The following is a 15706-nucleotide window of genomic DNA, read 5'->3' on the forward strand; positions in this document are numbered from 1 at the left end:
ATACATTATAAAATGTGTATTATTCTCCAGTTCTAACAGTAAAATCAGACCATTTGAAAGCATCCATTTGAAATTGTCTATTTTGCCATGTAATCAGTAAAATGAAGCGCTACAATTCAGGCTTCATTAAACCAGGAAGAGAAAAAGTTTTCCATTGTCATTATTAGTTTCAAGTGGTACTTTAAGGTGATAACCAACATCCATTCTGCTAGGGAGCGTACACACGGTACAATACATTCCCTGCCCTAAAAAGGTATCAGATGAAAGAATTTGTGACCCCACAGAGATAAAAACATTTCAAGGGTTAGCTGGGAGTGGAGCAAACAGCACAGCTCCGCAAGGCAGGGCCACTGTCCTGCGTTCCCTTGTTCTGCGCCATGGTTTGCACAGTACCATTCACACGCACAGGCAAGCTAGCGTGAAGAGTCAGGTGCAATGAAATGACAGAAGCCAGGCTCCAAATGTGATTTGTGCCCCAAACCCGCACAAACCCCCTTTTACCACCTCCCAGAGGACCGACGCTGCCTCCCTCCGTGCCTTGAGGGGACGTTCGACTCTTCCTGCCGAGCTGCCGCACCGCGCTGACCCCGCTGCTCTGCTCACGGAGCAGCTCCTGGCCTTTCATGTCAGAGGGGAAATACTCCTCAGTGCCGTTGATTAAAGTCCCCGACGGCTGAATTTCAACAGCAAGACGGACAGCTTTGGAAGGAAACCCTGAGGCCGAAGGGACGAGGGGGTGACCGGGGTCTTGTGCAGCGCCGCGACGGGCCTCTCTGCGGAGCCTCTGGGCCGCGGGCCCACACAGCGATGAGGAGCCCGCGAGGCCCCGGGGGCAAACCCGGCCTCCGCGCCCCGCGGGCCGCCACCGCGGCCGCAACGGCCCCTCCCGCGGCCCCAACGGCCCGCCCCGCCGCGCTCCGGCCCCGCCCGCCGCCGTTGCTACGATACGGCGCGGTGGCCTCTGCACCGCCGCGGCCTCGGGCCTCCACAGCACCGGCACCGGCACCGGCACCGACCCTCGCCCCGGCCTCTCCCGCCCCCAGCCCGCCGGCAGCATGGCTGAGGTGAGCCCCCCCTCACCCTGCGTTCCCCGCCTGTTTTTTGAGCAGGATGAACGCTGTACCTCAGAATAAGACCAATGACATCTATATATCATCTATATCTGTATACCATATTTATGTTTTGAGTTACTTTTGTGAGCAGAGCTCAGTTAGATCCTGTGTTGAAAGTAGGAGCAATTAGGCTACTTGTACATAGGCAGTAATAACACTTAAATTTTAGGAACACCTGCTACTTTTAAGATCGTGGATGTGATTCCCCCCCACCCCGTATGCTGTTACTGCTCTTCTTTTAACTCTATTTATGATCACAAACACAAACGAGATCAAAATGAAGGTTTGACGTTGGAGAGGAGGGTGAAATAAGAAGAAACCCAGATCCGTGGCCGTGAGCGCTGGAGCAGGTTTGACGGGGTTACGCGCCAAACTTGGCCATGCCGCGCAGACCGCCCTTCCGCCCCAACAGGACCGTGGGTTTTAATACCCAAAGTTGCCTTTGCTGTTTTCCCATTGAAGTTTCTGACACAGGAAAAACCCCTCAAATCAGAGCCTTGGCAAGGAGGGGGGCTTTGGAGCCGGTGCCTCTGCCTCGGTGCGTTGCGCGGCCTGGCCTTTCTTTCAGGCCGTAAGGGTCTGTTTTTACCCTTTTGATTTCAGGTTTTCCAGGTAGCGTGAACTTATGTACTCCCCCCCCAAAAAACAATGAAACAAATGAAAGGTGTCATTTTGCTCTCAGAATTTTTTTTTTTTAGAATTTTGAAAATTCTCACCTTTAAACTGTTTGTGTTCAAATGGTGAGTAGGGGCCTGAACCATTTTTGAAATAGCAATCCGTTGGTTTGGGGGGCAGAGATGAGGGCAGATTTTTAAGGCTGTGGGAGCTGTGCATCTCATTGCCTCTCCTCTGTGAGAGGGGGTTGCCGTACATCCACGGCCAGCGCTAACAGGAGAGCCGTTTTCCTATCCAAGTGAGCCCACTCTGAGAGGTGATTATAAGGATATACCTAGACTTCAGATTGCAGTGTAGAGACGTTCCAGTCAGTTTTGAGCAAGCTTGAGTAATGGAAGCAATGTGTCTGTGACAGCAAGAAGCATCCCGTAGGCGGATTTACCTTGAGGCTTAGCAGATGAAGCTAACTCCCGAGAAGTGGCCATAGGGCCTCCACTTGGTGTTCTGTTGAAGGCTGTAATGGAGGCTTATTTTAAGCTGTTTTGAAAAATATTGGTGGAATTTGGTGTCCAGCAACTGAGCTGGCAAAATCTGGCATCAGAAGTGAGCTAGATAGAAATGTCCCCTGTGAAAGTTTTAACAGTAGCATTTCCTGCAGAGGAAGGATTGGCTTGCATTGGCATTACTGGAGCTTTCAGACATGCTTATCTGCAAGTGATTTGCTGGCACTATCTGCATAGAAAGCGTAAACTAATCAGACTTTAGAGTGTAGAGAACTGGGAAAAATTGAGGCTAAAATACTGGGCTTCCTGAGTAGTTGATGTATTATTTAAGCACTATCACAATGATGACATTTTATAGACCTATCTTTAAAGTAGCTGTGGTGCTTAATTACAGGAACTCTGACTGTTAAAGCACAAGTTATTTCAGTAAAATTGGGGAAGATCTGTTTGAAAAATAGCCTGCAATGTGCATATCATATGCTAGCAAGAGCACTGTTATTTCAGAAAATTTTGTCATGATTTCTTAGTAACTGTTACACACTCAGCTTTTTTATATTCTGTGGTCATAAGTGAAATGTTGAATTCCTCCTGTTTGTTGATTATCTATCTCATGTCATTCAGGAAAAGTCTGGCAAACCATATCTAGAAGAAAGTGCATTTGAATCACTGGAAAAAGACTTCCAAGAAGTCATCAATCTACTTAAGGGAGATAAAACTCTGGAAAAATTCCGAATAGAATATGAGAAGCTCCATGCTGTTATGAAGAAGTCTCATGAAAATGAAAAGCGTCTCATGGAGAAATGCAGGGAGCTGAATGCTGAGCTTGTGGTGAATTCATCTAAAGTAGCTGCACTCACAAAGCTCTCTAAAGATGATCAGGGAACTATATCATCGATGAAGATGGTAAAGTTGTCAATAGCATTAAATATGATCTGCAAATTGTTAATGAAAAACATGGTAATAAGAAAAGCATCTACAAGAACACTATTTTATGTAGAGAACTAGCCGGAGGACTAACTGTAGAGCTGGCATCTCCAGTTCTTTAACCTCTGCTTTGCTACCAATTGCTTTGTTTCTTTAGCCTGATATTTTTACTTTTTTTTTTTATTTTTATTCTGTGTTTATTTGCACTAAACTGACTCTATCAGCTTTCAAGTACTCGCTAATAGTTTTTGTTTAAGCTTTCCCTCTGTAAAATAGCACATTTCCAACTTAATATACAGTTTTTGAGACTGGATTCATTAATATTTTTGAAGTGCTGCTTGGATGTTAACTATTGCCAGAACATAAAAAATCTACTTACTTGCTGAAATACGGGTTTTACACCAGGGAAGTGTCATCAACTCATATAAATAAATGTTTCAGTGTTTTTGAAAAGGAATCCTATATAGCATTTCAATGTGATTTTACCAATTTACTCTGATGTGTTCTTTGTTATTATTGATTTGAACTCTGTCAAATCAAAGTGCTTGACTTGTTAAAAACAGTCGATGTTTTTAGTCTTACAGTGAGGTTTGACTACCAAAAACCTAAAGCTGCCAAATGATCAGAAGACTGTATTTTGAATGTTTTTCCTTCTGATGGTTTAAAAGCTTAGGCTGTGGAACCTAGACAGGCTTTAATTTAGCATTTAGTTGAGAAACCTCCATGCCTTACAATAAAATGTTTTGTTCCAGTAAAATAAATACAGTGTAACAATCCAGAGTGATCTATGAGCACTACAGAAATAGAAGTTCTTTGAAATGAAGTTTCTTGTCCTTAGAATTAGGAAGAAAATACACTCAGAGTAAATATAAATGGCAGTGCTGTCATCCTGTGGCTGCAGCTTGCAAGCCCATGGTACTGCTCAAAGCATCCTCAAGGAGAAGGAAAACTGCGTAGAAAATCTTGTTGATTTTCACTGCTGCTAATCAAAACCTGGTAGATGGGTGTCAGGAACCACAATGATCCTTATAATTTTCTTTCTGCTATTACATGGCAATAATCTGAGTGTGAACAGCAGCAGAGGCAATCCTTCAAGATGTTCCCAAGCTGAGGAGACATTGTCTTAGTAATGTCATAAAATGAGGAGCGGAAGAGTAGGAAAAATAAGAGCCTTTCCAATTTCAGCAGCTAATTTGAAGCTCAGGCAAGGTATATCTTCACAATTCCACCTGCTATTGAACCAGCTAAGAGATTTTGTAGTGAAAAAGCTGCTTGACGATATGATCCTATTAGAAATGACGTGCAGCACACAACATGCGACATTTCAATTCTAGTGTTGTGCTATGGGCCGAGTAAACAGCACTTATAGTTTTTCAGTTTGGTTATGAGAATTAGTCTTTCCCTTAAATGTTCAGGAATTATTTGGATATTGTTTAAAATGTTTACGTCATGTTTTGGGGTTTTGTTTGGTATACCCTTCATATTTCATGTTATTCTCCTTTCTGAAGGGAAGTTCCATTACAGCTGTAGGATTTCACTACAATTTTACTAACATTCAAAAAATGTGTTTCGCAAGTGCCCAAGGCAAGTGTTGAGGAAAGTTTAAGTGCTAAAATAGATAATATTCTTCAGCGCTAAATTAAACAAACAATCTGTTCCACTGTTTCATTATTTACAAAAGATAGGAGAATCCTGGTGGGGCTATTCCTGTAAAAATGGTGCAGTTGCCTCAAATTAAGGCCCTAAATCCTGGTGACTTGATGGGTCATCAGGGTAACAGGTGTACAGCTTTCCTCTTCTAGGTCATTGTTTCATATACAAATAAAAATTGCAGAAGCAAAATTTTTCTCCATGTGAAGCCTCGATGTAATCAGTAGATTTGTTTGGGGGCAGGGGTTAACTACACAGATCAGTGGCTGGTAGGACCCATTTCAATAATAATCAATATCTGTTAACTCTCTGAGAGTTGTTCAGTGCTCTGTTTTGTAGTTTTAATAAACCGGACATAATAGTCTGCTGTTTATGGTCGTATCAAAGGAGCAAAGTGCCAAGCTGAACACCAAGGGAATACAATTCTCTTTTTAATTGATAAGGATACTGATCCACAAGGCTGTACTGGAAGAACTCTAGGCGGGGTATTTATAGGAGCTTGTACTGCTCTGCTTGGAATTACCAAGCTTTCAATTTCCAGAGGTATCAACCCAATATACTAAGAAAGCGTTTCAGTAATTCTCAGTTTCTGAGCAGTGAAACTGATGTGATATTTTGGGGTATTTAATGAAAATAAAGTAAGGCAGTCACACTTTATGAATTCTGCTTCACAATTTCCAGACTTCCAGTACTTCTCAAAAAATTTTTGAATTATTCTAACTGCAAACATCCAGTGTACTTCCATCTTTAATTATACAACAGACTGCAATGCATATTACCTACCTAACCATGTACTGCAATCACCCAGTGATGCTGACACACTCTGCGTTATTTCAGCTCCCCTCTCCACTGAGTAATAATGTGAATATTTTTTCAGTGAAGGCTTCCACCATCAAAAATTTCCTCCTCTTTACTTTTGAATTTAAAGGAAGCAATCTGTTGATCTGCTCTGCAAGGTAAAAGGCACAATCAAGAATCAACTACAACGAAGCCCAGTTTTGCTGATGCTGAAGTCTGTAGCAAATTCTCATTTAGATCTTGCTTATTAAAGGGGGCCATCATCTGTGCCTGCTAACCTTATTGATGAAAATTGGTTTTATCAATACAAATTCAATAAAATTGTTTTTACACATTGAAAGCAAGATAAAGTTCACAAAGCATAGCTTAGGGTGACCTGAAGTCACTGCTTATCTGAATGTCCTCATTGACTTTAGGGAATCACTTTTGTGAATACTTACCAGAAAAAAATACTCGCTGAAGCCAGTAAGACCTCTCAGAGGGCATATTGATTTTATCCCCCAAAACTCCAATCATAGTGATTTAATTCACCAATTTTAATCACAGTCTAATCAGCCAGCAGGAAGTTTTGATTTAAGTAATCAGCTTTAATCTTATTTTCCATTTGCATTTTACTAGAGAAAGGTTGGTTGCCTCTTATTGGTTGGCAAATCTGAAACATGTTTATTTACAGCTGTATTTTTTGCTTTTCTGCCAGTCAAGATGATACACTATGTCTTCATACCATTATTTCAGCCTAGCGTGCATTTATTTAAATTTCATAATTGAACATTTTTATGTAAGATAATAATGAATGGAAAAATTATTATTTACTAGATGATACTTAATTCTTTATGTGTGATCATTTCTGCATTTGAATGGAATTTAGAACTCAAAATGTATAAAATGTAACAGTTGACTTTAATATTTAAAACTCTTTAAATATGCTTGATACATAAGTGAAAAGCACATTTTTCAAACTAAATTTTGAATGAAGTAATTTATTAATTAATGAAAATACTGTTTGTACGTAGTGAATTTAATTGACTGTAATCTCCTTCAGAATTTCTGAACAAGTAAAGCCCACGGTTTAACTCTTTATTAATAGACTGGGAAAAAAAAAGAAGAGCAAACATTCCTGATCTTTAAGCTCCAGATGGTTTCTCAAATTTGGATATGCTGAACTAGTTGAATAAATAAAATGAAAATGTATTCTCTCTCCATTTTGAAGAGGCTACAGATGTTATATTTTGTGTTAGCTTTTCAGCAAATTCTGGTAGCCTGTTACTTCTGCTAGTTCAATAGCTTGAATTTTTAATTTAGGTAGTAAACAGCTAAGTACTACATTTATTTGATTTAAAATAGTTCAATAAATATATGAACAATATACCATAGTATAGGTGCCATCATTTTGAGTTTAGTGTTAAATAGGTTTTTTTTTAGAACCAGATATGTTAATTTCAATAAAGAGCTGCTGTAAACAATTTGATATAAATTAAACTATTTTATACTCTTCATTGTGGAGCATTTTTAAAGTTTTTTCCCCTGTCCCATTCTCATATGATGCAAGTAGGAGTTGACAGGGATATTATGGCTTGATGTAACAATGCTTCTGTCTGGCTTTGCTTGGGGAGACCCTAGAGCTAATGCAGAGTTGCACAGTCACACTTGGAGTCTAAATCTGTACAAGTCCATCAAGTCCAGAACTCCACCAGGAGCCAGCTGAGAAAGAGTATGAGAGAGAGGACATCATGCTGTGATTTGCAGCTCAGGGATTGCTAGTGTCAAAAGTAGTGTCTTCATTATTTACTGAATCGTCGGGAACTTTTCTTCCAGTCCAGTGTTTCTGAATCCATGCATTTTTTTGCACAGGATTCCAGAACTGTTAGGAGCTTGGTTTGAACCTGACAAGGAATAAGCCTGCTGTGTGATTCTTAAGGATCTGATTCAAGGGAGAGACATGCAGAGGAAGTTAAAAAATCAAGTGAACCCTCCTCCCCTATCCTGTTTGTGGATAACAAACCCTGGGTTTGTGAGAGGCACACGAGTCTGTCATTGAAGTAATTCCATGTGCTGAAATTTGGCATGAGAATTGTGGCTTGTCTAAATATATAGTTAAAATCAAAATACACTAGGTCCTCGCAGATGAAAATGAACAAAGGGAGAAAAGCTCAGAGTAACATCATCTTCTCATCCAAATCAAATTGGATGTTCATTAACATAACAGCTAATAAGATTTTTACAGACATAAGTGAGCTATTTAAGTAGATGGTACTTTTGTGGGCACTGAATTTTCAGTAAATTTTTAGATGTTAGTGGGACTCACACGATCAAAACCTCATAGAGTGAGATTTGATAATGTTCGGGTCTATGTGTTAAAGAAAATGTATTACAGCTTTTGTGGTGTAAATTGCCTGAATGGCTCAAAATGTTTGCTATGTCCTCGTCCAAAAGAAAAGACAACGGGTGAAGAAAACTGTTGTGAATCTTAACATGAAAAGTCATGAAAATCTATTTTCTTAATTAACCAAAATGCAAGGCAATTAATTTTTAATTTGTTGTTCATTTTCAACCCAATTTAATTTATGTAATTGTTTTCCATTTTGTTCCTAGGAGATTGAAAAGGCCTGGAAAATGGTGGATACAGCCTATGAAAAGGAACAGAAAGCAAAGGAAATGATTAATTCACTGCAAGAGGAAATTGCGCGCCTAACTAACTTAGTGGAGCAAGGATCAACACTATCCCTGGGACAGGAGTACAAGTAAGTTTTCCCCAGGGAAGGGGAAAGCCTGATCTGATTTTCTATCATTCTACATCTTGTTTAGCCGCTTAGACACTAAAAAGACACTGGAAAACAGAGAGGTCTCTCTGCCTTTTACTTTTCTCATGAGTGCACATTTATTGGTTTATATGTTTATGCAGTGAACAAGTACAGAATCAGGCTCTGAGTGAGTTCATTCAGCATTGGATTCAGCTGAGAGATCAGATAAAAATCAATATTATGCACTTTCTCAGTACCTGTCGTATTGTTTTATCTGACTAGCATTTCAACATATTCTTGTCTTTGAGAATAGGATCCTGTCAAAGTTTTTAGGTATGATGGCAGCAGGGTCAAGCAGATAAGTCAAGGAAGCAGAAGCCTTGATTTTTCTTCTGCTCCCAGCTTTGTTATAAGGCATTATCACTGTCTATATTCTTGTTTGTATTTTATATTTATACATTTTCAAGACTATGGTTTTTTTTTTACTGAATGCTTATGCAGCCACTAGCACAGAGGGACCTAGTCTCAGGTGGAGCTTCTAGCTGCTACAGTCTGCAAATAATAATGATTCTCAGGAGGTGCTCAAAAGCCCTCAGGTCCTCAGACTGTGCTTATGCTGTTAGATTAAGTGTAAACTCAAAGATGAGATTAAGTATATTGACCCTATGACCTGTGCACTTTTTATCGAGATTGCTGATGGTGGGCCCAGCTGGTTCTGGCTTGAAATTTTCACTGTGTAAGGTATTCATTCATATTATGCATTCAGGGTATGTATGGGGCATGCTTGTCTCCCAATGCACTGTGTATGCAGGCTGCATAAACAAGACTTTTGTCTGTGAGCAAGGCCTTTAATGTGCTCAAATATTTCTCCTCCAAGGAATGTGTCAGTACATAAACCACCTGGATGCATGAGAAATCCACTCCTTCACCTTTTAGCCCTGAAATGTTCTGGACCTGTGTAACAGGTTTTCTTGGATCTAAAAGCTTGGTCATTAAGCCTTCCTCTAGTATAACTCTCCCTAAAGGCAGCTCTCTGTGGCTGCTTTTTGCATTTTCTTGCAAGAGCCAGGAGTCATTGCTTCGCCAAGACCTCACTCCTGCAGTTTCCAAGTGCTACCCAGGCTGCTGAGACCTGCCTACTTACAATTTCTTCTTAAATTTCCCTGTGTATTGCCCTCCAGTTCCATGCTTAAATACTCTGTCCAGTAAAAGGCCATGGGACTAAACAACTCTTTTGCAGGACTTGTTTGCAGGTCTTTTAGAACTATAAGGCTGGTTTTTAAGGTTGAGCTTGAACCCACACTGCTTGGACTTTCTTTCAGATCGTAAATGCGTCCAAACAGGGAGTCTGTTTTATTCTTACCTTAGATGACTGTAGGACATAACCCAGTTAGGTGCCCAGTCAGGTAAGCTGCAGAGAGACTGGTTACAACAATGTAACATTTTTGGTCCCCGAGTAATTTTGCAATGGGTGGAGAAGAAGGAATTTTGTTCCCTGTTACCTTTTTGGGAAACTAAAGGTTTCTTCAGACCCACAAGGATGTGATATAGCAAGAAAGAGTGATTTATTGGACTAGGTTAGCTTTTAAAGCTGCCTGTGTTGACAGTGACTACGATCACAGTAGATAGAGCATATAATTCAAGTGACCAGCAGAGCCTTAATCCAAAAGGAGTTTTGAATGAAAAAAAATTACTTTTAAACTCCTGTTTCTCACAAAAGATCTTGCTCTGGATGGGAGGAAGAACAGAAAGGACCTGTGACACTGCTTGACTATTATTTCCTTGCTTTCAGTATGCGGGATTTGCTAAAACTTAAAGAAGAGATAACAAAGGAGCGAGACCAACTCTTGTCAGAGGTTGTGAAGCTACGTCAAAGTCTAACTCAAGCCACAGAGCAGCAGCAGGATACAGAGAGGGCAAAAAATGAGGCAGATCAATCCATTATGCAGGTCTGTACGGATCACCAGGTGGTGATTTTAGGCTTTGTCCTGAACCATTCTCTACTCTTGCAATTGATCTGTGTTGTCTAGTCTGCTACTACCTGTTCTTTCACATCTCAAACATTTTCAGGAGGGCTTAGAAGGAGTCTGTTGTGAATGATTTTTATATTTTTCTCTACTTCTAGGCTATGTCCTTTGCAAAGTGTATTGTCATGTACCAGCTGCTTCCATAGCTTCCCAATACCCTGAATGAGGCCAAGGTTTCTTTGCCTGAATCATAGTTATCTTTCATACCGGAGATGTGTTTCTTTTTCTGCATTGTAAATCCTTATGCCTCCAAAGAACCACTTAGAACAGAGAGCTGGAATGGAGATCCTAGGTCCCTTGCTGTTGGCAGTGGTTGTCATATGATGCCATACTATCATTTTTAAGAATGTATCAAATTCTGACTTAAAAGCTAATTAGGCTATTTTCTCCCCTACCGCTTATGGGAAGCTTTTCCAGAACCTCACTTTTCTAATGGTTGGAGACCTCCTACTTTCTTCTTCACGCTGATTACTGCCTACTGTTTTTCAGCTTAAATAATTTTTTACCTCACCAGTGTCTGTAGAGAGCAGTCATATTCCATCTCAGGTTTACTTTTTTTGACTCCTCTTTAAGTTAGGTTCCCTGTTTTTCTGACCATCTAAGTAGACAGTTCTTCTTTACTGATCAATGTGTATAGCTTCCTTTAAATGTGTATAGCAGCAGAAAACTGAGGATCAATAGGATACCCACTGAATGGAGAGATGGGATACAGAATTCTAATACATCAAAATATAAAAACATAATAATGAGGAATAAAAGAATTTAAAGCAGAATATAAATAGGGGCTGGAGCAAGACAACAGGAGTAAGGAAAAGCAGAAAAGAACACTTAAATAAGGAACAGAGAAGAGATGGACGCAGCATTTAGCTTACAGTTTTTTATTAATCACAAATAGGAAAGTAATGATCAGCCTATGTTTCATGCACAGAACTCTCTTCTGTTTCTAAAGCAGATGGTTGGGAATGTATTACAAGAGAATATAAATCTTTGCTTTTCTGACAACATTGTGGGCATGCGAGAAAAAAGAGAGGATTGAAACTCCCGTCAAAACTCATTGAATCTTGCCAGCCTGAATCTTTTGATACTCACTTCTTCAGCCCTTAAATTTATGGGATTGCTACAGCGTTTGTAACCACCTCCCATTCTCCCAGTATGAAATTATTCTCCACTTCAGACTGCTTAAATGACCGTCTTTTTGAAGATCCTGTTGAAGACCCAGTCAGTTCTGGCAACTTTTCATCTGTGGGCTCAGAGGGAGAGAAATATTTAAGTGAAGAACATCTTTCAGTTGCTGGTCCCTGGCTGAACTGAATATTTCCATGTGGATCACCCCCCTTGTCTCCTCTCTGCTCATTCTGCTCCATCACATTTTTGGGGAGGGAGAGAACAGAAGTCACAAGACAGTCTATTAAATATGAGAGAAAGCTCCTCTTTCAAAGTTCACGCAGAAGAACTTTGAGAGCAGAAAGATTGAGAGCAGTTGTGAAAATGAACACTGGTCTGACATCTCTCTCTTTCCTTTATTATCAGTGTAATAAGTGTTTCTGCTGGTGGGATAGAAAAATCAAAGTAAAAATCCTTGCAATACAACATGAAGCCCAAATTAGTTTTAATGCTGCATTCATAAAGTACCACTTTACACGTAACTTACAACTGAAAATACATTTGTGCCACTGCATCTCCAAAGGAATGCTTTTATGTCTGAACTCTATCAGACCTTTCTGTGTGGGTGAACTGACTGGTGCTTAACAAATTCTTGCCATCAATAAATAGGTTCCCTCATGCAGGATTTTTTGTTCAGCCACTAGAGAACATATTTACTTCTGAGAAGATCTGGCATATTCCATGTAGTAGTGGGTACAGTAGTATAGAAGCTGTTTTCAAAATCAAGCATAGTATAAGGAGAAGTGAGAGGCCTTGTTTTCCTGAATAAATGGCATCAGAACTTAAACTTTTGTCTTCTTTGTTATTATAGCTTCAGCAAGAAATCCAGCTGCATCAGAATGAGGCATCACGAGAGGCTCGAAAGAAGGAAAAAATGGAGAAGGAGCTGAAAAATCTTCTAGCTGAAATGGATAACAAGCAAGCTGAGATCAAGAATTTACAGCAACATATACAGAAGAACAAAGAGGAACAACTGAAAATGGAACAGCATCTGAAAGAGCAGAAGGTAGGGTACATGGCACACTGTATTCATCAGGTCTAAGATTAGGGTCAGATGTCAAAATAAGAAGAAAAGGGATTTTCCTGAAGGGAGAAGGAGGGAGATTATTTTAAGTCAATAAATTTTAATAAATATTTATTTTTATATAAATATTACTTTATTAATAAATAAATATGTAAAGCTTGTTGACAGTTTTCAGATAGATTTCCTCACAGAAATCAGTAGTGGATCACAATGATATTATTAGAGATTATCTTGAAAAGATCACAGCAAATGAGACAGTCCGTGAAGAGCATGGATGATCTAATGATAGTAACAGGAGACTGCCAGGTTGGACATCTGACGTGTATTGCCAGTTTTGCCACTGATTCACTATAGTGGCATTGGTAAAGTCATTTTGCCTCTGACCCCTTCTTTCTTCTCTGTCACAATAATTTTTATCTATCTCTCAAGCTTGTGGAAGACTTTCTGTGAAAGGGCAGAGAACTGTCTTCGTAAACCTTTTTGATTGATTTTCCCCATTCCGTTTCTAAAAACTTTATCTGGAAATGTCCTAATATAGTGTTTGGCAAGTGTTTGAATTTTCAGGTTTTCAGTCCATTTCCCCTGACTTTGAGAAACTCTCAGAGAAGCAATTTCAGTAAATGGCAGGGGAGATCTCATCACTGTAAAACAGTCCTACCTCAAGGGAAACTTCTTTGGGAGTTGTGTGTATCTTGTAAATTTATGACTTTTACAGCTTTTTCTTCCCTTCAGGTCCCTGAATTTGTGAAGGTAGAGGTCTGTGACAATTTTTTGTCAACATAGAGTCTTAGTAAAATACTTCACATAAAGAGATACAGAAAAGACTTGATTATTTCTCTGAATATCACTGATTTGATGCAGCTTTTGAGGGCAGCTCCATGATCTGCCAGGACAATCACATTATTTTTAAAAAGAATATCTACAATTCCTGGTTCTGTTCCATTCTTCCTCCTCCTTTCTATGGTCCCTTTCAACCTTTCTAAATGCAGATTTTAGGGGCTTTCAATTGTCCAAACTATACTGGAAACCAATAGTTCACATAGTGCTGTGCCTAGGCTAATTAACAAGACTACTGCACTGTCTTTGTTGCCTGTGCTGGCTTGAAGGTGTCTGTGGAAGCCCTGCATTGTCTTTTGCAAAAAGTCTGTCCAAAACACAGAGTATCAACTGTGCAAGGGTCAGAGTACACATCTGCAAGAGAAGGTGACTCAGCTATTGCAATGTCATTGGGTTATTGTTTCTCAGCTGAATTGTAGCTGGCTGTGATGCCTGCTCTTATTCCACTGAAATTTCTAATAAAATATCCTTGCTTGCATGACAGTGAAGATGGTTTGATACAGCTACTATAGGCTTCATCCCACCCATGTCCAAGTCTCAGTAAAGAATTGCCTGAAACACAACGTTATCCTGACATTTGCAACACAAGAAACAGTATTCCTTGTTTTTACATTGTCTTTTCTTCTGCATGCATTCAGAAGAGGGAGATACCACTTCTCTTCCTTTAATGTTTGTTAAGGGCATAGTACATATTGACTTCAACAGTTTATCACACATTAATGCTTGAAGTGGAAAATATGATGATTGTTCTTCCCTCACTTGTGGAGTATTACCTGTTAGGGGAAGTCCCATCAAGCAGAAGAAAAGACTGGCTGCTCCAGTATTGAAGTATATGTTCTCCATAGAAACCGTGAAAATGCTGTTCCGGGCTTTTGACTGAAGACAAGTTGGAGAAGAAAATGGTTGTGTCCTGGTCTCAGCAAACCATGTACCCAGAGAAATGTTATCAGCATATTAATGTAGGATTTGCTTGCTAAGAAATAGAGCTCCCCTGCCCTCTGCTGATTGAAGTAATTTGAATCTCATACTCATTTTCAGTAATTATATGTAGCAAGTTGTTGTATTATATGATGATTGCCAAATGCCTAAGAAGTAGTAAAATATTTATCTACCACCTGCAAGAGAGCCCTGCTAGGCTCCCAGAAAAAAAATGACACTGGCTGTGTTATTATCATTTCCCCTAGTCAATATGAACATGTATCATATTTCACATTAGTAATTTCATCAGCAATAAAGAGTGGTTTTTAAGCAGACAACAATCTGTAGCAGCTTTTGTCTCCTGGGGAGATGGAAGGTTCTGCCTTCATGTATATGTAGATATTGTAATGAGATTAAAAAGAATTAATAGGATTGTTCTTTAATCTAACAGATCTTGAATGAAAGAGCTGGTAAGGAACTTGAGCAATGTCAGATGAGAAATGATAAGCTCATGCAAGAGAGCGAGCAGCACAGTGTGATGTTTGAAGAGGTGATGCAGGATATCCAGCAGAAGACAGCAGAACTGAAAGTAAGTACCAAAAGGTGCATGCATCCTATCAGCTGTATCACTCTGACAGCAGTCTTACCACTTGGGACAGGGATGACCTCAGTTCCTGTACTGGTAGTTCCCTATGGGTAGTTTTGTGGGAAATCTGACGAGTTTTTAGGAATATATCTGGCTGTCACTGGACATTCTTTCTGTAACAGTACATGGTGCAGTCTCCAACCCTATCACCTGGCAGTGTAGCACCTGTCCTGCTGGAAGAGCTGTGTTTCATAAAACACATAAATCAAAATGCTCAACATGTTGTGTTCATAAAGCATGCATGGTATTTTTGAAAAGCATAAGGTCTTTTTTCGATTGTGAGGTCTTCAGATAAGAGCAATGTCTTTCTTTCTTACAGGGATTAACATAATCAGAATGTTGCCAAAACCCATTGAAAAATGTTAATAAATTATAACGACAGTGTCTGGGATAGGTTCCACTGAAGGCAGTTGCTTCCAACACTAAAATTTTCCCCCTACAGTATCGGGGGGAAGTTAAATATAAGTAACCAAGATGGTATTTACTTTCTGATCTAAATGGTTTTCTTTCCTGACTTTACATTGTTTAACAGTTGTTTTGTACCACTGAGAAGCAGGTGAGTTTCAGCTGGGGAAGGATTAAATGATTCCTGCATATGCTTTTTAGGGTACTTTGAGAGCATTTGTGATAAAGAGTAATGTATAAGTGTTAGATGTTATTACTCTGTCTACCATATCTTGCATTTTGTATCATCATTGGGGTTAAAATACTAAAATTCAGGTAGAAAATTATTATCTTATCGAGATT

General features: G+C 39.6%; 1 protein-coding gene across 1 annotated transcript in view; it reads left to right on the top strand.

Annotated features, from left to right (window-relative positions):
• Positions 1–931: 931 nt before the first annotated feature.
• Positions 932–15706, top strand: part of CFAP58 (cilia and flagella associated protein 58) — a 59987-nt gene continuing 45212 nt past the window's right edge. Inside the window, exons 1-6 of the mRNA XM_075154995.1 lie at positions 932–1064; positions 2852–3133; positions 8195–8343; positions 10136–10292; positions 12346–12540; positions 14765–14902. Coding sequence (XP_075011096.1) covers positions 1056–1064; positions 2852–3133; positions 8195–8343; positions 10136–10292; positions 12346–12540; positions 14765–14902 — 930 coding nt within the window. The 5' untranslated portion in view covers positions 932–1055. The remainder of the gene's footprint in view (positions 1065–2851; positions 3134–8194; positions 8344–10135; positions 10293–12345; positions 12541–14764; positions 14903–15706) is intronic.

Source organism: Calonectris borealis, chromosome 7, assembly GCF_964195595.1.
Source record: "Calonectris borealis chromosome 7, bCalBor7.hap1.2, whole genome shotgun sequence".
In the NCBI taxonomy this organism is placed as follows: Eukaryota; Metazoa; Chordata; class Aves; order Procellariiformes; family Procellariidae; genus Calonectris; species Calonectris borealis.